This window comes from Periplaneta americana, chromosome 15 (assembly GCF_040183065.1).
Source record: "Periplaneta americana isolate PAMFEO1 chromosome 15, P.americana_PAMFEO1_priV1, whole genome shotgun sequence".
NCBI classification, from domain to species: domain Eukaryota; kingdom Metazoa; phylum Arthropoda; class Insecta; order Blattodea; family Blattidae; genus Periplaneta; species Periplaneta americana.
Genome location: NC_091131.1, coordinates 81,063,445 through 81,090,235, shown reverse-complemented (window position 1 = coordinate 81,090,235; position 26,791 = coordinate 81,063,445). Strand labels below are relative to the sequence as shown.

General features: G+C 35.1%; 1 protein-coding gene across 2 annotated transcripts in view; it reads right to left on the bottom strand.

Moving 5' to 3' along the window:
• Positions 1 to 2,447: 2,447 nt before the first annotated feature.
• LOC138715168 (3 beta-hydroxysteroid dehydrogenase/Delta 5-->4-isomerase type 2) overlaps positions 2,448 to 26,791 on the bottom strand; it is a 45,860-nt gene continuing 21,516 nt past the window's right edge. Inside the window, exons 2-6 of one of the 2 annotated variants that reach the window (XM_069847731.1) lie at positions 24,162 to 24,269; positions 23,389 to 23,553; positions 11,235 to 11,486; positions 8,023 to 8,181; positions 2,448 to 3,371 (exon numbers count right to left, since the gene is read on the bottom strand). In XM_069847731.1, the coding sequence (XP_069703832.1) occupies positions 2,974 to 3,371; positions 8,023 to 8,181; positions 11,235 to 11,486; positions 23,389 to 23,553; positions 24,162 to 24,269 (1,082 nt within the window). In that variant the 3' untranslated portion in view covers positions 2,448 to 2,973. The remainder of the gene's footprint in view (positions 3,372 to 8,022; positions 8,182 to 11,234; positions 11,487 to 23,388; positions 23,554 to 24,161; positions 24,270 to 26,791) is intronic. The other variant, XM_069847732.1, reaches the window with a different exon arrangement.

Genomic DNA, 26,791 nt, shown 5'->3' with positions numbered 1-26,791 from the left:
ATTAGAGATTTATTATAGATTATCCCATCTGTAATCTAATTACAGATTGCAATAGAATTTCACCTCTGGCTGAGGTTCTGACTGATAGGTATATCTAATATCAGGGAGTACTTGATATGTGTCAGAGAAAGAACATTTTTTTATATATCTTAGGTGTGATTAGTGAAAGGTACTAACCAAGATCATATAGTATAACAGATTGCTCATCCTTATGTTAAAATCGGCAGCACTTTGAAGAGAACAACCGCCAGGATCGCCACCCGTCCGCCGTAAACGAACATGAGATGGCAGTACAGTCGCTAATGCAATTCAAATGGGAGTTATGACGTGACTCCTTATGTAACAACTAGATGGCAGCACAGTAAACCTGACAAAAGTTGTTACCGTCAAAGCCTATAAGGCCGAGCAATCTGGGTATATAATGATCTAGGGTATATAATATGATCTTGGGTACTTGTCAGCGATGTATGCAATGGAGGGGAAAAGAAACTGGCCAACCTACCCCATTAACTCTTGGCTTAATTGCCTCGTAAGTTATGTCTTATTGGTGTCACTTACGATGTTCCAACCTGTCTTCGGACAGAAACAACAATTAGAGTTTAAATTATAAATTATATATCGTATATAAATTGGAATTATAAATTAGATGTTTTAAAAAAATAGCGATTTTCGAGCGAAGTGGCTCAGTGGAAAAACACCAGGCTCGCAAATCTCGAAGTCGACCAATTTCCTCGTGGTTTTAATTATTAAGAATACTAATTCGAAAGACTTGATTACAGTTTCACACAGTGGTAACATCTGCACACTACTTACATATAGCCTCTAGAATGCTATAATGTCGAGTACATTCAGGTTGATTGAAGTATAAGTCTGAGAACTGGCTCGTAGATGGAAGGAGAAATTGAAATCTAATGCATATTAACAATGTACCACTTCCAACAGAAAATCGTGATAGTATAGATTATACAGGGTGCTTCCGAGGTGGTGTTACAAACTTTCAGGGATGATGGCGAAGGGCACATGTATCAATTTGAGATAAGGAACCATGGTCCGGAAATGACTGAGTCGAAAGTTATAAGCAAAAATAGTTGTGTGGAAATGGAATTGTAATTTGGCACCATGTGCCCTCCTTCCCTTAACTTTTGGAACAGTCGTAGAAAAATGGTAAGGCCCGGAGTCTCCTACGTGGGTACTTGGCCCGATACAATCTGTGAGCTTGTCTACTGTTTCCATTGGCTCATCCGTATTCGAAAATCAGGTCTTCTTATTCCGCTCTCGTGTACTCCTCCACTTCACTAGGACTGATCGACTGGATATTGCATCTTGTACACATACACTGCTGTCTACAGACGTGCATATCGGGACCGACCATGTCCGTTACACATTACGCTATCTGCATTACTTTAGTGTAGTTTCCTGTCCCCATCCCTCAGAGAGCGCACTGATTGGAATACTGTAAGTAGACAACGTAAACAAGGTCAGATGAATACAGTATGTGTAAGATGTACAGATAAATACACATAAATAAGGTGTACAGAGGAATAAAATTATTTCATTTCCACAGAATTATTTTTGCTTGTAACTTTCGACTCTGTCATTTCCAGACCAGGGTTCCTTATCTCAAATTGATACCTTCGCCATCATCCCTGAAAATTTGTAACACCACCTCAGAAACACCCTGTATTATATCACACTATAAGAATTGCATTATAAATTGGAAATAATACTATTATAGATTAGAGATTGTTATATAGAGTATAACAGAATAACTATTCCTAATTTCTGATGTGATAGAGAACACGAAAGAGTGATTCCATGAAAATGTCATACCGAGGTGAATTTTTAAAAAGTAATGTGGGAATGTTTTTGTTGAAGAAATAAGTTTGTTTATAGTTTAAGTTTACTCATTTCATTAAAAAATGTTTCAAGTACTCTTTGTTTAGTCTATAACTTGCTGCAGAGCTTGTCACATTCCAAACACTTTAAAAAATCACGTAAGTAAACGTATGTTTCGTAGCACAATTTTGGACATGTAAATTTGTTCTATTTCAAGCCCTCTTTTTTGTATAAGCTTACCATATTTTGGTCTTTCCTTGAAGTACGAGTAAATATGAAAATAGTTGGCGTACCCTAAGGTTCTAAATAACTTAAAAACACTATAATTGTTTGTACTGTAAGTTACGTGAGTCACTCACAATAAACATACAAAAACTTTTCCACAAAGAACAATTGGATTGGATCTGATTGGAAGGAATTAGATTAATCAGAATGGATGCTGAGCTTGAGATTAAAATTGAGATTAGACTTTGAACAAAAATAACACTAAACACAAATATTTTCTTTCTCTTTTTTAACTTCGTATTACTAACATTGTTAACTCATTCTGTTGCTTCACGCAATGTTAAAGTTTTTGTAAAACTCTTCAGAACTTCATCAATGCAAGCAACTTCAGCTTGACTAACCGACAGAGACATTAGTTCGAGAAGTGGGAGATCATATAATATGCGAGAAATGTAGGGTAAATTTTTTTCTGGAGTCAGAAACAGATATTTTTATTTTCAGTAAATCTACTACACGTGATCCCAACTTCACTTTCCGCCCGAGAAAAGGAGGATCGATCATTAATTACTGTGTTTAATCGATTAATTATTATTGAATTACATATAAAATTCTGAATTCAAAGTCTAACAGAATGCTGTCGATGGAGAAGCTTAAAGAAAGAAACCATTATTTCGTTTTACACTACCAGAGCCTCTTATATAACAGAAAGAGGAATATCTCAATAACTAAAGTTTGGTTATCTATATGATTCTTCCTCTGTATTTCGAATAGTTAACAATTAAAGTGGTATTCATAAATCATTATATTACAGAAAATCAACTCAAAAATCTTTTGAATAAAAAATGGCAAAAAAATTAACCAAAATTCTAAGAGATATGGGGCGTCAAAGTTTCCGTTTATGTTTACATCAGTCTATAGCTTCTCCCTCGTGTAATACTTTTTGGCGCGAGTGTAACTTTCATCTGACTTGTAAAATGGAACATAGTCGAGGTGGATGGAAGCTCTCAGGCGATTGTAGAGTATTATAGAGCCCAAGTAAGAGACGATAGCTGTTGGCGGCGCCGGCATGGGGACTCCTGCCAACTCCAAAAGATATGCCACGAGATATGAGAGTACCGCCGGTATGAACCAACGAGAAAGGCGGCACCGAGGTGGCGAGTCGGCACGCATTGTGACCTTCTGAGTGAAGACCAGCAGGTCGTCCACTGGGGTATCATCAGTCACGAAAATTGGCAGCCCTGCTATGCCGCCGCCAGGACGGCTATGCAAAAGCTCGTCTTTTGCACGGAGATGAGCCCAGGCTGCGTTTCCTGCATAACAGATGTGAGGGGAGATCAGAATTTAAGATTCCTAAAACTGTAAAATGCATAGGCCTACCGTGTAAATTAAAATCGTTATCACAAATTGATAACACGAGTCAATGGATGATTTTGAGACGGGAAATTCATGGTCAAGAGAACATATCCGGAAATCACAACATTACGGATATGCAAAAATAGCACAGTCGTATTCTACGAAATAAACATGAAAAACATGCAACGACTGAGAAGATAATAATACGTGAGATAGTATCTTTGCGGACAAATCCAAGAAGGAATAATGCATTGTAGATGTTGCTCAGCATAAGTTTGGCCTAGGTACCTTTGACTTTTTCCATTCCTGGTGAGTACACAAAAATACACAAAGTTTCGCAGGATTGTTGTACCTTCGTCTTTAAGGGACACTGTAACTGAGCTTTGAAACTTTTAAAGTTTTTGTTTAATTTCTTTCTAATCCGGCAAGTTTGTTGTGCCTGTACGTTTAAATAACAGTACCAAATTTTATCAAGTTTCATTCATTAATTCCTTAGATATTAATTTTCACGCATTTTAACGATATTAAATTATGCGTAAATTCAAAACATCTCTGACGGCTTCAGAATTGTTTTTGCTTTTAAAAATGTTCTGTGAAGGACTTACATTTCATGATAAAGAAAACTGCGTACGGATTTTTAAATATGAGATTTGGTTCATGAGACAAAAATTTTCTTACAAATCATAATCTTTGCTTGATAATTATATTTAATTTTTAGGTGTTAAAATTTCATATCATGAAAGATTTTCAGTGAAGAGCTAATTCCATGCACAGCTTTGTGTATTGCAATTTGCTGAGAGTCTTGCAAAGTTCCATGTAAATCGGAGCAAATGGAAGCCTCTAGGAACTTTATTATTGACCAAAAACGTAGTTTTGAGAAAACGCAATTTTAAAAAACACCCTAGGCGGTGGTTAAATATAGGACATAATGTTAAACAAATGTATAAGGTAATTATTTATGTAAAAAAATTATTTTTGTCATTTTGGCCAAAAATTCAGTCCTTGTGTCCCTTAAATGAAGAAAAGAACAATATTCTCTTTTAATCGATTATTCAACGACGCTGCTTTAACTACAATGTTATTTGGCGAGATGTGTCCGAGGATCAGCCTTACAGATGGGTATTCGCCACAGTTTTTTCGCACTGTTGATAAATGTAATTACATCGGGGTTGAAACTGAAAGTGATTTTCTTTGTGAACATCATCATCCTTGCATATTTTGTACCTAGGAATCTGTTACGCTCTCTATCCAACGTCTGAAAGGTCGACCTAAGGATCTCTTGCCCGCTGATTGATAATTTAGAATTTGATGAGGTATTCTGGTACGGATTATTCTTCTTACATGAGATTTCCAATTTCTTCTATAGTTTTGTATATAATATATGATTGGTTCAATTTGTAGTTCTTTCATGACGTCAGAGTTTCTCATATGATCTGTTTTGAAGTAGCCTGCTGTACGTCTCATAAATTTCATTTTTGTCGCGGTCAATCTTTATATATCTACACTGTGGACTGTCCAGGCCTCACTGTTCTAGCATAGTATAGATCTGGATAATGTTTTGTAGATTTTACTGCGTGTTTTTTTTCTGTACTATGATTGGTTTAAAAATTTTATTAATAGTTCCCATTGCTCTATTCAATTTAATAATTTTTTGATTTGGGTCTTTTTCTTCTTCATATGCGATTTCATATCTGGGGTAATTAAGTTGTTTACTTTGGAATATGTATTATATGACTTTCTTGTGTTAAATTCTATCGTACCTGGTTTACATGTTTCGACCTTTCATGGGTCATCCTCAGAACTATATATTGATCAGATTATATGCCTTTTCTTCGTAATTAAATAGGGCCTACTGCAGAATATATTTAATGAATAAAAATATATAGTGCGTGTTTCGAATTTTACAGTTTTTACTGTTTACGTTTATGCTTAAGCATAAATTTTCACTGCGAATAAAGCAGCCTTTGACAAATAAATTCAAATGAAAAACAATTTGCAAAGAAAGCTGTCAATATAAAAAAAACCCAAACGTCTACTTTTTAAAACGTAGTACAACCATCTTTCACAATCTACCATTCATATCCATTTATTTACTCTAACCGACTATAAATAACCACTGTATATGATACAATGTTGCTAAACAAACGAATAAATAGTTGACAGCGACATGTCAAGGCAGGGCGGTATTAAATTGCTGTGTGGTGTGGTATTCCACCAATTACGTGAAACAATTTCCCTCCGCGCTGCCAAAATAAAAGTGCCATTGTGATGAGCTTCACAGTTTTTACGCGTCACCAAATAGGGTAGAGTCGGGATGAGGGGAGGGGGAACGACGAAACAAATTTGTTTTTGATATGTCAACCAAATCCTGCGAAACTAGCGACACTGTGGTGGGATAAATAATTAATCCCACATCATGCGTTTCCAACTCTCATGCGTCGAGTTAGTTGTACGGTACCTTTTTTTTTTTCACTACATGTGCGTTTTTCATGTTAGATTAACTAGATTTCCGGAATAAAGTTCTTATTACCGCTTACTGTCAGACTCAAACTAGGTCAAAAATTGTATGTTGCTTTCAAAGAATAATTCAGAATTGTTCATGTTTCTTAATTTTATTGTTATACTCTATTACTTCTTTAGATTACATTATTGCAACAAAGGCAACAAAATAACTATTTTTATCCAAAATTGGATTCTATACGTATATTTCTATGTAAGGACTACTGCTATGATCATATTTTCACATTACTCACTATGTCGTTTCATATGTAAAATTTCAATAGCAAAGAACTACGGCTTTCTGAAGAAATACGAAGAAAATTAAAATATAGCAATTTTGTAGCCGATGGCATCATTATTTGTATATTACAATAACTACAAGCCGAAAATGATGTTTTCTACGTGAAATATTTATGTCAAATGACAAGTTTTATTGCCGAGAGATTTCTATTACTGTATTGTAACATATATACAATTTATTCAACTGAAATCAGCAAATTCTGACTAATAGAATATGATAACAAGATACGATTTTTCTTGTGCAAAAAAATAAAATAAAACAGTTCCCGTTTCCGCTAAAATAGTGTCTATATAATGGATGCTGAAACTTCGAATAAATATCGTAATATAACATTATTTTTTATTTGTTGAGAATTGTAAATTCAATTTTTTCCGCTACAATAGTATCTTTATAACACACTGCAGAATTCCAAATAAATATCTTGATAGTGCCTTCAAATTTCTCACCATTACGTTTATGATGTTGGTATAACCTACTGCTTATATTTTTACTGCTGAGAGGTGCAAAGTCATGACTGCATTTTGTGAGCTGTTAAGAAAATATCACTAAATATTTTCAGCCTGTTCTAGTTTTGTGCTTGTCATAAATTAAGAAAGTTTTATATATTGTCCACAAACGTGAAGGGTGAGCAATGATTCTGTATATTTAGTTTTATTATAATACAAATATTATTTTAGATTATTAGTCAATAAATATGTTTGACACATCAGGTCAAAATGTTGTACCTGCTATGTCATTTTGCCCTGATCCAGCAATAATTAAAACCATCATACAAATAATGAAAATAAAAATAACATATTATTATTATTATTATTATTATTATTATTATTATTATTATTATTATTATTATTATCAATATCTCTTACAGAAAATGGTTTCCAAAATAATATAAACGTAAATCAAATAGACAATCATGGTCAGAAGTAAGAATCCAGAATTCCATTAAAGTTATAGAGAAGAAAACAATAGCTTCGCTGAGGGCTTCAAAAACCTTTGGTGTGCTTCAAGTGACATTAAGACGTAGATGTCTTATTGGGTCACTTAAACTAGACCGGTACGATGCCACATTCAACCCAGAAGCGGAAAAGGCATTGGTGCAGCACATTCTGGATATGGAGTCTCGACTTTTTGGTTTAACTGCTACTTAACTTGTCTATGAATTTTGCACATGAAATGTATTTCCTGACATCAGTTAAACCATTTTTCTATGTTTCTCTTGTTTTGATGTCTTATAACCAATGTTTAATTTTGGTCTATGATAGGCCTATTTAAAATAATATTTAACTGTATTTATTTTATGTCATATTATGTGTTATTATAGAAAAGTTACTTGTCTTTCTTTGTAAAGTATAATTTATTGATAAGCTTAAGATTTTGGGAGAAATAAACATAGGTTTATCATTTCGCCCAGACTGTTAGCCCAAAATGACACACTGTCACTATTCTCAATTTTATATCATATTTAATTGATGGTCTAATTCTGAATGTTTTGGACCATGGGTTGCAGATTACATAAGAAATAACAAATCCCTGAAGAAGTCTGAATTCATGATATCTCAAAATAAGCTAAATATCACTGCTTGAAGTTAGGGTATGTCATTTTGCACCAACCTCCCCCAAATGTTTCTATTGCCGCTCTAATACTTGTAGAATTCCAGGCAGTTATTGTAACCTACATAATATTGTTTTATGGAATATATCAAATTTAATTATTTATCTTACAAGTAGAAGTATATCTATACAGTAGTTCCTAGAATACTCTACAAATATCGCAACATCAGTATAATTATGTGAATGTACAGGCTTACCGACATAAGTGAGCTGTTGTCTACCTCCTGATCCTGCAAAACGGGGCAACAACCCATCCAGCTTGTCTGAAAGACGTACAATTCCGGTGACAACTCGAGGATCCTGCTCCCCGTACAAGAGCGTGGGGCGAAGTGCCGCTGTGTATAAGTGTCCACCACCTGAAATAAAATTACAACATAAATTACTATATCGTGGTGCATATCATTAATTAGACATTGTTATTAGCTATTTTAAACCGTGACGCGACAGTCTATCAGTGATCAAGGCCTACTAGCCGACTTCTGGCCTCATGTCCACATGTCTCGGTAGAGGTGAAAGATCATCCAATTAGTATGGGGGTAACATTAAGTATTTATTAGTATTTATTTATTTAATTTGGTAGAGATAAGGCCGTCAGGCCTTCTCTGCCCCTCTACCAGAGATTCCAACTATAATATGAGGAATAAATTTACAATTAGTATTAGATTTACAGTTACAATTACAAATAAAATTACAATATTAAATTTACAATTACAATTACAATAAAAATCAAAGTACGAAAAGATTACCTGAGTAATGAAAGCTAGATAATTTATCATAGAAAAACAAAGAATATTTTATATTTACTGAATTACAAATTAAACCTAGAATAACAAAATTGTATAGTGATGAAATTATCGGATATTGAAATATTTTGTGATAGATTAAGGAAACTATTTACAAGAAATCAATTATTGACCAAGTGCCTATTTAGTTTGCGTTTGAATTCAATTTTATTTCGACAGTCCCTGATGCTAGCAGGTAGCGAATTCCAGAGTCTTGGCAGGGCTATTGTGAAAGAGAATGAGTATGAGGATGTGCGATGAGATGGTATTGTTAGTATTGTTTCATGACGAGAGCGTGTGTTCAGATTATGGTGGGAAGAAAGGTAAGTGAAGCGAGACGACAGGTATGAAGGAATAAAAGAGTTCAAGATTTCGAAGAGAAAGAAAAGTGAATGTAAATTTCTTTTCTTATCTAGTTTAAGTCAACCTATTGCTTCCAGGGATGGGATGATATGATCATATTTACGAACATTGCTTACAAACAAATTGCTAACATGTGGTCAGTACGATGATCTTCCAAGCCTTATAGCTGGTTTGGGAAACCGGATTTAGCTACTCACTGTAGCTCTCCAAGTTTATCACAAAGCTGGATGGAGATCGTCCCCTACACTGGCCGAAATTTCATGAGAAAATGTCTTCCTCCACGAGAACTCGAATCAGCGCTCACTTCGTGTCCCTTGTCTGAAGCATGACGCTTTAGATCACATGGCTGAGACGCGGCGTGGACAGTAAATAAATGTTATTACGTACTCAAATTTGATTAATATTTGGTTTGCATTACCTCCAAACATGATCAAACGGAAATCTCATTGAACTCTTACTATGCCACCGGCGTAACTCAGGCCATAAGCGCGTTTTCTTATGATTCACGGTTGCTTTCGGGCGTGAATTCGATTCTCTAGTCGGGTTTTTTGCAAAGGTTTTCATTACTGTAAGGCGAATGTCAGGTAATTCATGGTGGATCCTCAGCCTCATCTCGTCAAATATCTTGCTATCACGAATTCCATCTATGCAAATGCTAAATAATCTAGTTGTTGATACAGCGTAGTGAAATAACCAACTCAAAAATAAATAAAAACTCTATCAGTAAGGCGGTGTGGAAATTCAGTTCTGAGGTGTGACAAACACGCGCACTTAGGCCATTCATATCCACCCAATGTGCTATTTCCAAAGTTGAAGTTAAGCAAGAAAAGAGCCGGTAAATTTTTCCCGGATTCCCTCATTTAACTACAAGACTTGGATATTTGAGAAAATGTCTACTTTATGTATGAATGAAATTTCTAATCAGTTATACGTAGATTTTCATTTTTTTTTCAGAACTTCACAAATTAAGTGCCGATAATAGTCAAGTCATTCAAAATTAAAGACGCCTAACGGATAATCATCAAAATTAGAAACATGCCGCAACACAAATGTTCATTTTTTAAAAAGTTATTTCTTCCGAGTGCGATGATGTGTAGCCTATGCTACATTTATTCATTCATTCATTTATTTATTTATTTATTTATTTATTTATTTATTTATTTATTCTAATAATTATTGTAACATAAAATATACAGTAAATAAACAGAAAACTTTAGCTCGCCCCTAAAAGAGTAGAACTCGTGCTCAGGGGCAGATTCCTGAATTAAAATTAAGAAGTAGGGATGAATGTAGAGTATCCAACGCCCACTGAACGAATATTTCACTTTTATCACTGCCAATGTTGCGCTGTAACCTATATATGCAAGGTAGGCTATAACAAAAACTTAAACTAACCAAACCTAACCTGTCAAAGAAGCAACAAGTTATACTAAATATGTGTAAAATTGGCCTATGTCTCTATAGTGGGCGGGACATAAGTAACATTGACCGAAGTAGGCTATATAATACAATTTGTCTTATGTCTACTACGCAATAAGAATATATAAATTTAAATTTACAATTTTTCAATTTTTAATAAAATCCATACATAACTTTTTATAGTATATATTTTTATTAATTTGTCCTACAGAATAATGTCTGTAATATTGACAATTAATATTTGAGGAGAAAAATTACGTCAACATATATGCCTAACTTGGAGTCAGGCCACAAAGGGAAACATTGAAGGAGGAGGGTTCGGTCCGGTACTATGAATTGATTTCGGCGTAGCTTAGTGGTCAGAGCGCTTGGTACGTAGAACCAAGGACCCGGGTTCGATCCCCGGCACCGGAGAAAATTTTTCTCCTTAAATATTAATAACTTTTTATATTTAATACTAGAACTATTAGAATTGACAAGATTTGGATATTTAAATACAAATTTGTTATATATTCTTGGGCGTAAATTTTTAAAACATAAAGATACAGCGGTATCATATATTGAGTATATCTCCACCTACAAATTAATTTTGTCCGACAAATGTCACAAATTTAAGCAAACATCTTGAAAAGGCTTTAATTATATTACAATTCAAACTATGCAAATAAGAATAAAAAAGTAATCGTGTGCTCTAAAAGCCTCTGACAATCGTAGTGTATGTACAGTAAGAAAGTGTAACATTTTTATATTTTTGACGTGTTTCTTAGATAACATACCTGAGTTCAATGCTTAAACATGCAATTTCTGATCAAAGTACAGACAAAGCTTTAACAATGATTACTCACCGCCAGCGAGTGGAGTACCGTTGGCTTCCAGGACAATCTTCTCAGAGCGCAGTTTGGAGGCAGCATATTCCGATAACAGACGCCCACGTCCCGTGTCTTCCAGATTGGGTGGCTGTGCCCTACGTTCCGTCTGGTTCAAGACTAGCGAAAACATGCCCCCCAGGTAGGGTGTCAGCGTGACTTCGGAGGTACTGCAGAATACGAGTCGGGCCACGCCCATCTCCACACATAGTGACACAACGTTTCGAGTCCCTGAAACAATTCCACAAGTCGTAACTTTTCTCACTGCGTATTTAAATCACGTATAATGGTGTCCTCCTCTTTATTTAAACGTTTCAATCTTGTAAGATCGATGGTTTTCTCCCGAAACGGATTGAGCGGAACTGTACAGAAACCGAAAACGTCTCCCAGCTTCTGAAGATGTCCGAACTTTGTAACTAATTTATTTCACAATCATCTTAAGAGGAAAAAATGTTCGCTAGAAGCGAGAAAAATTTATTACCGTTGGATCAAAGTCGATGAGTTCAAACCCTTTCAAGTGCAATTAATTACCTTAGTATGGCTTTCTCCGATAGAAAAGTAAAGTTGCAGGGCTCACTAAATGGTACATGGAAGAACACTATGTCTGATACGTAGAAGGCTCGAGGCAAAATTCGTCGGCCATTTTTCGCACACGTTGACTTTCGATTGTGAATAACTTCTGCAGCTGAAAGTGCCGTTAAATAAAATACTACATTCTAGTATATTCCACTAGTCTACAGTATTTTGCTTTATCTGTTCTACTGTATTCTATTTTATCCTGCTATATTCAATTTTATTCTCCTTTATTCTATTGTATTCTACCCTATTCCATTGTATTCTATTCTATTACATTCTACTCTATTCTATGACATTTTACTCTATTCTATTGTATTCCACTCTACTCTGCTGTATTCCACTCTAGTCTATTGTTTCTACTTATTCTATCTATTCTATTGTCTTCCTCTCTATTCTATTTTACGCTATTTATTGTATTCTGCTCTATTCTATTGTATTTTATTCAATTTCTATTGTATTCTTCTATTTAGGTGTATTCTATTCCACTGTATTCTTTCTATTCTGTTGTATTCTACTATATTCTATTCCAATGTATTCTGTTCTATTCTGTTGTATTGTTTTATTCTATTGTATTCTATTCCATTCTATTGTATCCTACTCTATTCTATTGTAATCTACTCTATTCTGCTATATTCCACTCCATTCTATTGCATTCTGCTCTAAACTATGTTTATTGCATTTTCTATATTCTATTGTATTCTACTATATTCTATTCCACTGTATTCTGTTCTATTCTATTGTATTCTACTCTACTCTATTTTATTCTGCTATATTCTATTGTATTCTACTCTATTCTATTGTGTTCTACTCTATTCTATTGTAGTCTACTCTATTCTGCTGTATCCTACTCTATTCTATCGTATTCTACTCTATTGTACTGTCCGACCGAGTGGTTATGTCGCATCTCGGTTTCCCCCACCCGTTTCTGCTGGTCCCTTTGTAAAAGCTAGTGACTAAGTTGTTAGGCTTTTCCTGAAAATATTTGCTTTACAGAATTAGAATTTTACATAATATTATACAACATTTTTAAATAATTTAAAGAAAAGAGTCCCGTTAAGTAACTGTCACGTAATTTCCCCCGTTTCGACGACAATGCGACATAACCACTCGGTCGAACAGTATTGTTATTCTGCTCTAATCTATTGTATTCGACTCTATTCTATTGTATTCGACTCTGTTCTATTGTATTCTATACTATTTCTGTTATATTCTGCTCTATTCTATTATAGTGTACTCTATTATATTCTGCTCTATTCTTCTGTATTCTGCTTTATTCTATTGTATTCTACTCTATTCTATTTTGCTCTATTCTTCTGTATTCCACTCTATTTTTTGTATTCTATATTATTTCTATTGTATTCTGCTCTATTATATTGCATTCTGCTATATTCTATTACATTATATTCTGTTCAATTCTACTCTACTCTCTATCCTATTCTATTGTATTCTGCTCTATTCTATTGTAATCCGTTTTATTTTATTACAATGCATTCTATTCTATTACATTGTATTCTATTCTATACCATTCTAATCTATTCTAATACCATCTGTTTCATTCTATTCTATGGTATTGTCTTATTTTATTTCAATGTATTCTGTTCTATTCTATTCTAATGTATGTTACTCTGTTATATTCCTTTTTATTCTGTCCTATTGTATTATGTCCTATTCTATTCCATTCTGTTCTATTCTATTGCATTCTGTTCTTTTCTATTCTCTGTATTTTGCTATATTCTGTAATATTTCATTATACTATATCGTATCATGTTCTGCGCCATAGTATCATGGTCTATAGATTTGCAGAATGGGAGCTGGCTTGAATCCTCGTAGGAAAATAAATTTTCTGCCAGTGTATGGGACTGGTGTCTACCGAGAATTACGACAAATTTAGGGACTACAGTAGGTAACGAAATCCGGTTCCGCGAGCCAGCTGTAGCGGTATATTTCATATGCATTATCCCCAAATGAATTGACTCGTAGGCACTGAATATGAATAAAATCCGGAGGTTAGAACAAATCGCAATATACAGATGCCATGTTGGACAGAAAGGTATCGGGTATGCTAAAAACTTGTATTTCAATTAAAATCTCCAAATATATTATTTGTTGCATCATATGCTTTCTTTTAATCTTTTGTATAGTGAGAAATAGAAAAAACCTGTCCACATGAATATCGTCCTATTTTTCTTAAAAAAAATAAGTCAGCAAGTTACTACAAATTCGTGGATTCGTGGAGCAGTATTGGCACCCCTGTTCTGTATTCTAGGTCAGCGCTGACCAAGCAATGCATAAGATATGCAGCGAGCGAATAGAATGAATCGTTATAGAACATTATTATTCCATTCAGTTATTTCTCTCTCAAGTCATTCTGGATTTTATATCTAGGATTTACAGAAATTGGTAGTAGAGAAATATGTGATATTGCGAATCGCCAACAACCAATGAAATCTGACAAACAATTCCGAACATGTTACTTTAAAATTATATTTATGTTTTTTTTTTTTTTTTTTTTTTCCTCTCTTGCTTATTCATAAGTACACCTAACATTACTTCCATTTTATTACTACAAAAATAGAGTAAAAAATGATTTTGTAATGATGGAAAGAAATTGCACGTACACAATCTGGAAATCAAGGACTTCGACCTCGAAACAAAATACAATATTCATACACAGTGAACCGGTTTTAGTTCTCACGTGTTTATATACACATAATAAGTATTCATTTTATCACTCTTTCAATCATTCATTCAAGCAACAAAAACAATCATCCATTCGTTTATTCATATGTTCATTCCTACATTCGTCTATTCACCCGTTTATCCATTCATTCATCCATGCATTCATATTCCCGTATTTTACTTCACAGTTTATATGGTCATTTGCTTGTAAGTTTATTTATTGATTCCTATTGTTTAGTTATTTGTTTCTAATTATTTATTTCTCTGTTATCTAACCGAAGTTACATAATATATGATAAGAGCGCAGTTTTATCATTGCGTGGAAGCCACAGCATGGTTTCGAATCTCGATTAGGACATGGATGTTCGTCCGTTATCAGTGTTGCCCTATTTTGTCTCAGGAGTAGGTCGCGGTGACTCCATGTTGCAGATCATCAAAGCACATCTCTAGTATCAGATATAAAAAAAATACAAAGGGGAGAATAATGATTTTCAAAGAATATAGCAACATTGATTTATTTATTATTTATTTATTCATCTATTTGTTTATTTATCTGTTTACTTATTTACTTTATTCATTAATTTCTTTTTCATTAAATTCTGTAATTAGTTTTAATGTGTTAATACTTCTGAACAAGTCAAATTACTGTATCTAACATTAGATAATAAAGTTGATTGATAAAAACATCTTGGTGACATTTATAAGAAATTATCTAAAGTGGGTTTTCTACTAAAAAAAACTAAGAACTACTTTTATTATGATTTTTCCATTAAATTTTAATGGGGGAACTCCCCTTTTGCGATGAAAGCCTTTATTTGGCAAAAGAAAGCTATAAGATGTACAGTATTCAACGACTCTCTCAAACACATTCTAGTAGGACAGTTCTTTACAAATTATGACATTGCCTTCTTGTTTATTTATTGTGATTTGGTTTGTCAAGGAACATAAACAAGAATTTTTAACGCTCTCTTTATCATAATAAGATTATGAAACTAGAAATGAGCATGATGCATAAATATATCACAGTTTAGGTTTAGTGAGACAGCTAATAATCATAAATATTTACAAGTTAAATTATTTAACAATGTTTCAAACACTGTAAGAGAATTACCGTCAAACTTATTTTGTAAAATAACTTCCAAATAGAAACAAAACCTTATGAAAAATGAATTTCTGTTATGTAAGATTCCATCCACAGAACATGTTTCAAAATTGAAATTATATTATTTCTATGTATTATTGGACAATGTCTATTTCTTATCTATGTATATGTATGTACGTATTTCATTTATTTATAACCGGAACTGGACTGATAACTTCGGAATTTCTTTCCGCACCCCGCCACACAACGCTTTCAGATATTTTGTTGAATTACTCCCGCTGTTCAAATTGTTTTTAGAGTTTTTACATACTAAGGTAACTATTCTGAACATTTTATTTTGCCACAGCGTAATAAAGTGGTGCCATTGGGTGGAAAATAGCAGTACTTCTTGAAGTTTAAGTTATTTCAAATTGTCAGTCACAACACCTCTGTGACAGAAGACTACCAGTAAATATGAAATATCAATCCTTACTCCCCACCGCCCGCACCAACCATAAAGGCACATTCACAATAAAAATTAAACATAACCGTAACATAAACACAGAAGTTTGCACCCAGGTTACCAAATAGGATCATTGACAATGATTCACAAAAAATTTGTCATAAACATTGCCGTTAGACATTAACATGAAAGTTTGTAAAGGAAATGTCGTTATGTTTCCATGGTTACCAAGTATCTTTGCAGTTATGTTTATGTTCCCATCGTGAATGTTCTTGATTTTACCGTAACGTTTACATTCTTAAGTTAACGCTTACGTTATGTTTAATTTTCATTGTGAATGAGCCTTAAGGCTGGGTCTTAAAGGGAGAGTAAAATCTCTGACACTAGATCTCAGACACCTAGTCGGCCAGAAGAACAGCGCCGCTGTCTTAACACAGAAACTAGATGTCTGAGATCTAGTGTCGGACATTTTACTCTGCCGTTAAGGCCCAGCCTTAGACAAGTATTCATTGTAAAACAGTATGGTAAGAGAAGTGGAGTCGACCTGGTTGGCTGCCCTTCTATACCCAAGGTTGCGGGTTCGATCCCGGGCAAGGTCGATGGAATTTAAGTGTGCTTAAATGCGACAGGGTCATGTCAGTAGATTTACTAGCATGTAAAAGAACTCCTGTGGGACAAAATTCCGGCACAACCGGCGACGCTGATATAACCTCTGCAGTTTCGAGCGTCGTTAAATAAAACATAACATTTTAACGAGAATTGGAAATGTGATCAGACCATGTTGCCACATTCCTACATGTTCCAGTTCTGAATCGAGAATAAAGAAAAGAGGACGTGAATGAAAAAAAAAGTTCAAAACTAAAATATAAAATCTGGTCAACTTCATTTAAAAATTGGGAGAGCACATGACTATGTCACCATATTGTAGAGCCGCTACAGATGATATGCAGTAGTTTCTTTTTGCTACTGCACCGATGTTGAGTGATTTTGAATTATTGAGAAATTATAGAATCATGGTAGTGCAAACGAAAATACTCCAAGAACTTGTCCAGAAACCGTATTTGCCCAGCACATATCATTAACCTTTGAACCTCTAAAATCTGAACACTGGTCTCCGAAGTAGAAATTCGACGCGCCACCAGTTCCATTAATCGTGTGTTAGATCGGGTGTAGACAAATGAAATTTCATGCCCCTGGAAGTCTGTCTCATATACATTTTTCTTTCGGCACTTCCATTATTAACAAGGGAAACGTTTGAGGTCACATTGGCAACAGTGGAGGACTTGGTCTCGAAATTGATTGAGCTGTTGCTTAGAACTTTGCTTATCATTTATTTCCGTGAAGCAAATAGTGAAGATGAAGCCAATCACGTAGACAATTCTCCAGAGATAATCCACCATGAACAAATAGGTATTCGATCACGTTGTGTAAACTCCGTACGACCCAGTTAGGAACTGATAGAGGAATCAGTTGAGGTATTAGCGCGTGCAAGTTCAGATGTACACTTCCGGATACAAAAAGTAATCTATTCTGGTGGCTAAATGTCTGGTGACATTTAAAATTGATTTGTCCGCTTTAAGCATCATATTGCTTATTTTAGATTTTTCTGTGCGTTGAAAACTACATAGATATAATTCTACCATTATACAAGCAGTTTGAGGTCTACAAGTCACATATTTTAAGCTGGAATACAAATGAGAGAAAAAAAGAATAGGCAAGGAAAATACGAAGGAAATGAAGTTAAAAGAATAGAGAAAATATGAAAAAGATGTAGGATGAGAAAAAGGAGGAAAAGATGAAAGAGTGGAACAAGAAAGATTAAAGAGGAATAAGAAATAGAAGAATATGAATAGGAAGAACAGAAAATGAGAACGAAAAGAAGATAGAAGGAGAGGAGGAGAATAATGAGATAAGGGAAATAAATTTGTAATAAGGCGAAAACGAGATGGAGAAGAGTGTAAAGGAGGAGCTTAAGAATGAAAACGAGAGGAATAGAAAAGGAAAGGAGAAAGAAGTTAGGAAGGTTTGGAAAATGGATAAAAAGGAGGAGAAAACAGAAAGAAGAGGGAAATTAATAAAAAAAGAATGGAAGGTACAAGAGACAGAGAATAAGAAAAGTAGAAGGGAAGGAAGGAAGATAAGATGAAAAATAGAAGAGATGAGAACAGAGAGGAGAAGAAGCAATAAGAGAAGAAAAGGAAATAAGAGGGGAAGAAGTATAAGGAAAGTAAATAAGAGGAGAAGAAATTAAAGAAAAATAAAAGGAGCAAATAAGAGGAAACAATAGAATAAAGAGAAGTGAAGAAAATAAGAGGAGGAGAAATAGAAGAGAAGAAGATAATAAGAGAAGAAAGAAAAGGAAGGGAAATAAGGGGAGAAGAAATTAAAGAAAAATAAAAGGAGCAAATAAGAGGAAACAATAGGAGAATAAAAAGATGAAGGAAATAAGAGAAGGAGAAATAGAAGAGAAGAAGATAATAAGAGAAGAAAGAAAAGGAAAGGAAATAAGGGGAGAAGAACTATAAGGAAAGAAAATAAGAGGAAACAATAAGAGAATAAAGAAAAGTGAAGGAAATAAGAGGAGGAGAAATAGAAGAGGAGAAGATAATAAGAGAAGAAAGAAAAGGAAAGGAAATAAGAGAAGTAGAAGAAGTAAAAGGGAAGGAAATACGAGAAGAAGAAATAGAAGAAAAAAGAGGAGGAAAAGATAAGATGAAAAGAAACAGAAGGGAAAAAATAAGAAGAGAAGAAAGAGAAGGGAAGAAAATAAGAGTAAATGAAATAGAAGGAGGAAGAGAAGAGAAGGAAATAAGAGGAGAAGAAAAAGAAGGGGAATGAGAGGAGAAGTAGAAGTAAGAGAAGGAGAGGAAATAAGAGAATATATAGATGAAGAGAGAAGGGAAGGAAATAAGAGAAGAAATAGAAAACGAAAGAAAAGGAAAGAAAATAAAAGGACGAGAAATAGGAGAAGAAAGAAAATGCGAAGTAATAAGGGGAGAAGAAAGAGAAGAGAATGAAGTAAGAGGACAAGAAGTAGGAGAAGGGGATATAGAATAAGGAGAGATGAGAGGAGAAGAAAGAATAGAGGAGGAAGAAAAAGAATAAGAAAAGAGAAAAAAGACGGTCAGAATAAGGAGCAGAAGAGAAGTAAAAGGAAAAGAGCGGGGAGGGAGGTAGGGAGGAGCAAAAAAGGCGAAAGAAAGACAAAAGAGATAAGTTGCGCACAGAAAGATACGAGTTATACCGACAGACTCGTCGCGATTCGTCGCTAGTATGAGAAATTCTAGAAACTGCGTGTGAATGAAAATATGGAAATAATTTTCTATTTTCATTACTGCATTTTATCCTTACTGCGAAGAGAAAATAAAAATACAAAAACAAATTTAGACGTAACATTTGAAGAGAGTTAAGTTCTGTTTTTGAAATGTAATATTTGCTTAAGTTTGGGAATATCTGAAGTCGCAGCCTCATTAACATCAAAAGATGAAAGGCGAGAGGGTGTGGTGGGAGTGGAAACAATCCAGGCTAACAATCACCCGATGGAAACGTTGAGGTTGTCACAAGACGTTACAAGTTGCAAACGCTGCGTCCTGCCAAAACGTCTTCCTTCAAGTTGGAAGTTTTGGCTACAATAAGCATCCTTACTTCATTAAGGATAAAACGGTCTTGGCTTAGATCCACAGAAGGAGGCGCTCTCCGCTCAGACACTTGTCTTTCTACAGGAGACCCGACCGCCTCTTCTTCTATTTCTAGTCTCAAACTTTGTTTATTATCAGAGTTCATCTTTACTCCAGTCTGTTGGGCTTTTTACCAAACAGGGCACAGGTTACATCTCCTGCAGATTTTGTAAGATTTGATGGTTGACAAAACGTCTGTGGCACTGATATTTTCGAGTGATTTAGATTTTCTTTTTGTTCTTATTGAGCTGTCTACATTTTTTTTCTCGGAATTTTAACAATGTTTCTCTGCAAAACCTTCCGACTAACGGTGAGTCTATTTGCAATATTATACAATGCCCAAGTCCATTATTTTGATGGAAAATTTCTGAGTCATTCAGTTAGTCCAGTCTAGTCATTCCCAAAATAAAAAAATGTAAATAAATAAAAAATAATTACTTTATATTCTGTTGTTCCCTCTCAGTCACGCAGTTCGTTCGTTCGTTCGTTCGTTCGTTCGTCCGTCCGTCCGTCCGTCCGTCCATCATTTCTTTCACCGATTTATTTCTTTGTTTTACACAAGCGTTTTTCTTTCAACTTATTCTTACTTTCTGTCATTAAATGTTCACTCACCATTTATTTATTGTTTACTTAATTTATTTTCCCCATTTTATCACTAATTTCTTAATGCTTTTATAACTTTTATTTTTTAATTCTTCTTGCTATACTTTGTTCTTTCTTTTCTTCCTATTCCTCCTTTCTTTGGTTTCTTTTTAAAATATTTTATCCGTTATACTTACAGTCTTTGAAAAGCCTTGTGTAACATGTAGATTGTAGACTTTTTGAGATATACTAATTAGATAAGACAAGATTTGCCGCCAATTTAAGGAAGCGGGGGTCTTCACATTTTCCTTTGTAAGATACTCTGAGTGAAATCGAGTCTCACTATTAAGCGACAGGTTGACATCCTACTTCTAGAAAGGAGGGAGGGAGGGAGGGAGGGAGGGAGAGGGGGAGAGGAGTAGGTAGAGACGGGGAGAGAGATAGGGGAGGAAAATTAGTGGAGGGAAGGAGGGGAGGGAGATAGGAGGATGGAGAGAAAGAGGGAGAAAAGGAGAGGGAGTGAGGAGAGAGAAGGATGAGGGAGGGAGGAGGTGGTAAGGAGTGGGGTGGTTGAGGGGGAGGGAGTGAGAGAGAGAGGGAAGAGGATGTGGATTGAGAGAAAGGAATGGGAGAGAGAGACAGAACTAGAGATAGAGGGGAAGCTGGAGGGGGAGGTGGAGGGGAAGAGGAAGGAGCGAGGGAGACAGATGGGGAGGATAGGTGAATGGGGATGGGGAGGGGAGGGGAGGGGGAAGGGGAGAAGGGCGAGAGGGCCGAGAAAGGAGAGGGGAAGAGGAGAGCTGAGAAGGGGAGAGAGAATAATATATAGGGAGAGGGAGAGCGAGAGAAAGAGTGTGTGTGAGAGAGAGAGATAGGAGAGGAAGATAGAGGGAAAGAGAGCGTGCGCGTGTGCGTGTGAGAGAGAGAGCGAATAATTATTTTGTTATGTATTTAAAAATTGCAAATATATTTTCTTCTTATATTTTTAATCTAGGAAGGATGTATTTAATCATCTCTGATTGGTTGATGAACAAAGCTTTTTATGATTAATTCATTCATAATGTTCTGCAGAAGGCAGATCTTTCACTGTAAACCCAGATTTTCTCATCTTCCCTATTTTCTGCCTTCCTCTTTGTCTCCTCATATGATCCACACATCTTAATGTCGTCTATCATCTTATATCTTCTTCTGCCCCGAATTCTTTTTCCGTTCACCATTCCTTCACCTTCAATGGGCAGTTTCTTCTCAGCCAGTGACCCAACCAATTCCTTTTCTGCTTCATGATCAGTTTCACCATCATTTTTTCTTCACCCACACTTCACTGTTACTGATTATAGTACACCCCAAGTATTTGAAGCTGTCCACTTGCTCCACTGTCTCATTTAGAATTCTCAAGTTTACCTTCCTATTTTCTTCCTATGACCATGGTTTTTCGTCTTATTTGCACTTGTCTTCATCCCACAATGCTCACAGCTGTCATTTAGCTCCAATAGCATATCCCGTAGTATCATCTCCTCTTATGCTAACAACGCCATATCACCAGCAAATCTTATGCACTTCATTCTTCTTCCTCCTACTATCACTTCTCCCATGTTCTGAAAACAGTTCTTCACTAAATCCTCCATGTAGATGTTAAACAGGGTAGGTGATAAAGGGCATTCTTCACGTATTCCTCTCCTTATTTCACTTCCTTCTGACATTTCTTCTCCATCCTGACTTTGACTCGTTGTTTCATATAAAGATTAGTGAACAGCTTCCTCTATTTCCAATCCACACCAATTTTCTTTAGGATCCCCATCAGTTTATTCCAATTCACCTTGCCGAAAGCCTTTTCTAAGTCCACAAATACTACATACTACTTGCTTATTCTTCTCTAGGTATCTTTCGCCGATTGTTTGTAGCAGTCCAATTGCATATCTCGTACCTTTTACCTCCCTGAAGCCAAACTGCTTTTCTTCCAACTGTTCTTCCATCTTAGAATATAAACGTTGATTCAGTATTCGCAAGAGAATCTTCGCCGAGTGCGATATCAGGCTGATAGTCTTGAACTCGTAAAATTTCTTGGAATTATTTTTCTTCGGTATTGAAAGCAACACTGTCTCGTTAAAATCTTCAGGCCATTCTCCTTTCTCATAAATTTCGTTGCATAATGATAGAATTTCCTCTTGCCTTCTCTCAAGCATTTCACTAATTCAATGGGGATTCCATCAGCTCCTGTTGCTTTCTCATTCTTCATTTCCTTAAGCGCTAGTTCGAATTATTCCCTTAAAATAGTAAATCCTTTTTCATCTTCTGATACGGCTGCTTCATCTTCTATAGCTAAGTCATCTGGACGATTCCCCGTTTCATACAACTCTTCTAGTATTTCTTGTTTGTCTGTTATTTCATTTTCGATTTCGTCCTTTATCAACCACATGGATTTTCTGTTCTTATTTGTGAAGTCCAGACGTTTTACTTCGCGGTACATGAAATCATGTCTTCCTTTTCTCTCTAGATCCTCTATTTCTTCATATTTCTCTTTCATCCAGTCTTTTTTCGCTTTATCAGTTTCTCTTCTTAGTTCGTTGTTTAGTTTCCTGTAGTTTCTTCTACCTTCTTCTGTGTTGATGTTTTTTTCATTTTCTCCTCCCCCCCCCCATCTTCTCCAATGTTGTTTAGTGTTTTTGTTGTTTATTGTCCATTTTGTCTTCTGCTTGTTTAATTCATCATTCTGATTATATATAGTCTAAAGTTGACTTTGCTGATTGTACATATTTGTGCTCACAGACTGTAATGAAACTCAATAAATTCAATAATTATATGTGTGTATACTTGTGCGTGTGTGGGCGCCCGCGCATGTGTATGTGAAATTAAATATAGAAACGAGTATTTTAAAATCATAGTGCATTTTATTTGCATTTTCATGAAGGAGTATACTTAGTTTCTTAAATGTTTGCATACATATTACATTAAGTTACATCATATTTGCCAATAAAATAGCCTTTTTCGAAGAAAAATAAAATCGCAGCATAACCCCCATTTATAAATGAAGAGATGTTTGTACCTACGCGATGATGGTAAGTATGGGAAACTAACCTGTGACATTGATGCGGTGCAAAGCATCATGGTCCGGCGGAAAGCTATAGCTGACGAGAGCTGCGCAGTGGATGACGCAGTGAACTCCTCGGAATGAATCGCGAATCTCCTCCATGTTGGTGATATCTCCCACAAAGGACTTCAAAGGTTTCGATTCTTCATGATCTTCGGAAACAATAAATCAAAATAAGCAGTACGACAAATATTACAATCAGCAAGAACAAAAGCATTTTATAATATCTGCAAAAAAAAAACATGAACAACATCCAAACATTGAAATCAGCAAGAATATAAGCATCTTACATCCTTAACTTTATCGGCGCAATAAGACTGAGACAAGTGATCAATTGGCTTGGAGCCCACGTAGTTCAAATCAAATTCCTGGCACAAATATTCCTAAGTCATTTTTCCACACTTTACACTTTAAATAGGCTACATTCTTCCCAATGATCAATGCTTTTGCTATGATTAATAAGAGATGTATTTTTAAAGATGAGAAAAAGAATTTTTCCGTCCCTTTCTTCGGAACGAAAGCAAAGTCAGAATTCAGTTTCGAAGATTTAAAGCAAGTATAAAACTCCCAGGATCTCAGTGAGAATATAATGCTAAAAATTTGTCGGCCATTTCACGCACAGTTAAAATTCAAATTCGTTATTCATCCTCGTCTAACACTCTAACTTCCGGCAAAGTGAATTCCATCTTTGAAGAGTCCATACTTTAGAAATATCATTTAAACATGACTAAACTAGCATAATCTAACTTTATTTACTTACCAAGAAGATTAACATAAGGCTTTAAATCTAAGACACGAATCTCTCCCACTTTCGAGTCATTTTCTTGCAACAGTTTGACAATGTGTTGTCCTAAGAATCCACTGCCTCCTGCAACAAGAAATATCTGAGAGTGCGACATAATGTCTTGTTGCTACGTACAGTCGTCCCAAGAAAAAATGGCCGGACACTTGTTCAAATCAAAATCAAATTCACTCTTGTTCGAGTCAAAATCAAAGTTCTAACGCACGGTTCACTCGTCGTTTCAAAGGAAGACGGATATGTGATGATCTAATCGATAATCACTCATTCAGTGTTACACCTAATTGAATATTCGTCACTCGGATGATATTCGTATCTCCATCTATTGTCTAATCAGTCTAATAGATAGAACTCTGATCTCATATGCAAACGATTGGAGTTCAATCCCGGATGGAAAAGTTTTATCGTTGCATAATTTTTCATTCTCTGTGAATTATCGTTTCTAAGTTTACATCTTTTTTTTATTGTATGGCACACCATGAACATACGACAGTTTTTTAAGAAAAACTCTATAACTAATTTACACTGATAAAGTATTTTCAAAGGCAGGACCATTTATTGAAATGGCTGTATATACTAAAATGCTTTCTCCTCAACGAATTGAAAGAACTGGCCATATGCACTCTCTCCGACCGCCGATGAATTATGGCAGAAAATTCAGAAAATCCATAGAACCTGAAAACTCTGTGCGTGAACTGACAACGCATTGTATTGAACGCCTTTTCATCATCACCATTATTATAATTATGAACCCTGCTACTCCGCCATAAAAGTATAAATACATCAATTTCAGAAAGAAGTCGCGCTGAGTTTCGAACACTGCTTAACATAGGTGGAGTTATGAGGGGTATAGGGTAGTGCCCCACCAAACTTGTCTGAACTCTTTCTTTTCTATTAATGTTAGAAAATATTTAATTCAAAAGATTTTCTTTGCTTTTGTTTGTGATTAACTTTCTGTGCTTAAATTGATTAAATAATGTCTTCAGATCATGTGTCTGGACTATAATATTTATGTTTAATTTCTGAATGTATAAGAATTTCTATACCTCATTTGAGGAATGGAAGCACTGTAACAGCCTGTACTCGTGTATTAGAAGTCTGCAGGTGTTCAGGCCGTCACTTGGAGAAATATGAATAACATACTGCACAACAATGCAGAAAAAAGAAAAGTGATCCCAGTATAATGTATAAACTTAAAGACGAGATTAAATAAAATAATCAGAGTTTACATTTCATATGATACAGTATCTTCAAGCAGGTAAACTTCATATAAAGAGTTTCTGTTAGCATGTTACATAGTTTTATTGATGTATGCATGTGTTTCTGTACGAGAGACAGAAAAAGAGGGAGATTGTTTTAAGTTAAGCCATAATATAAATTGTAGTAGACCTACAGTTCAAGTCCTATACAACTCGGCCCGAAACATCGCGGATGTCGATGTAACACTGTAAGAAACATGCCCTCGAAAATGCCTTTATTAAATAATTATATTCCCATATACTGTATCATGGTCAAGCTATAACGGGGGAAGATAAATGATGTCTCTCATAACCCTATTATATGGGGATTCTATGGTTTTGCTTTGCACCCCCAAGGAAACTGTTCTCTCTCCACCTATGCCGCTTAACGATGCAATTAAGATGTATTAAGATGGAGGAAACACAACACACAATAATATTCGCCTACTGCACTCTATCCTAAAGACCAAAATCCATTTGATGCCTTCAAAATAACTTAAATAAATATTGATGTTTGGACGGTTCTTAGGTATGCTAAAAATTATCACTAAATTAATACAATTGTATAACAGAGAGATGCTAAAGAGAATTAAATAACTACCATAATGCGGACTCGAACTCATGGCGAAAAAATCACAAAGCCAAACTTCTGGCTTTAAGCCACTCTGTAGTCTCGCGGACACTCACCTAAGTAAATTAAATCAACGGCAGAGGGCATTTCGGACCCACTATAACGGGCAGTTTATTGATATTTTAACCACTATTCACCTTTGTTACAATACAAAATCTTGGAAAGGAATTATTTACCTCTTATTGGTGTATAATCTAGATTGAAATTATTAAGACATAAACCCTTTAAAAACATATTATATTATGAACTTAGCACAGACCTTCCCGCGTATGCGCAAATCCGCTTTTCTGAGCCAAACAGTTGGCCATATTGGTGGGGAGGGGGATCACTTTACAGTAAGCTGCATTTAATTACCAAATCGAAAGAAGAAACTGCAACAAATTTGAATAACGTTCAAGAAATGGCCAACCACGCATGTTGTTTGTGCACTCATAGCACTCCATGGCAGTTACATTCTTTGTTCGCATCTGCTATGTACTTTCACGAGAACGACAGCCGATAATAATGCTGTCTACACTATAGCTACCGTCATTAATTTACTCAGTTATCGGATCAATCAAATAAACAATCGTCAATTCATTCGCTTCATTTATTTATTCATTCACTCATATTTATTTAAATGAATACTTGCCCGTTAGAGGATACAATGATAGTTTCTGGCCCTAATTTCCGTATTAAAAAATAATAGTAATTTAAGTAACTAGTGTATAATCGTGATAACT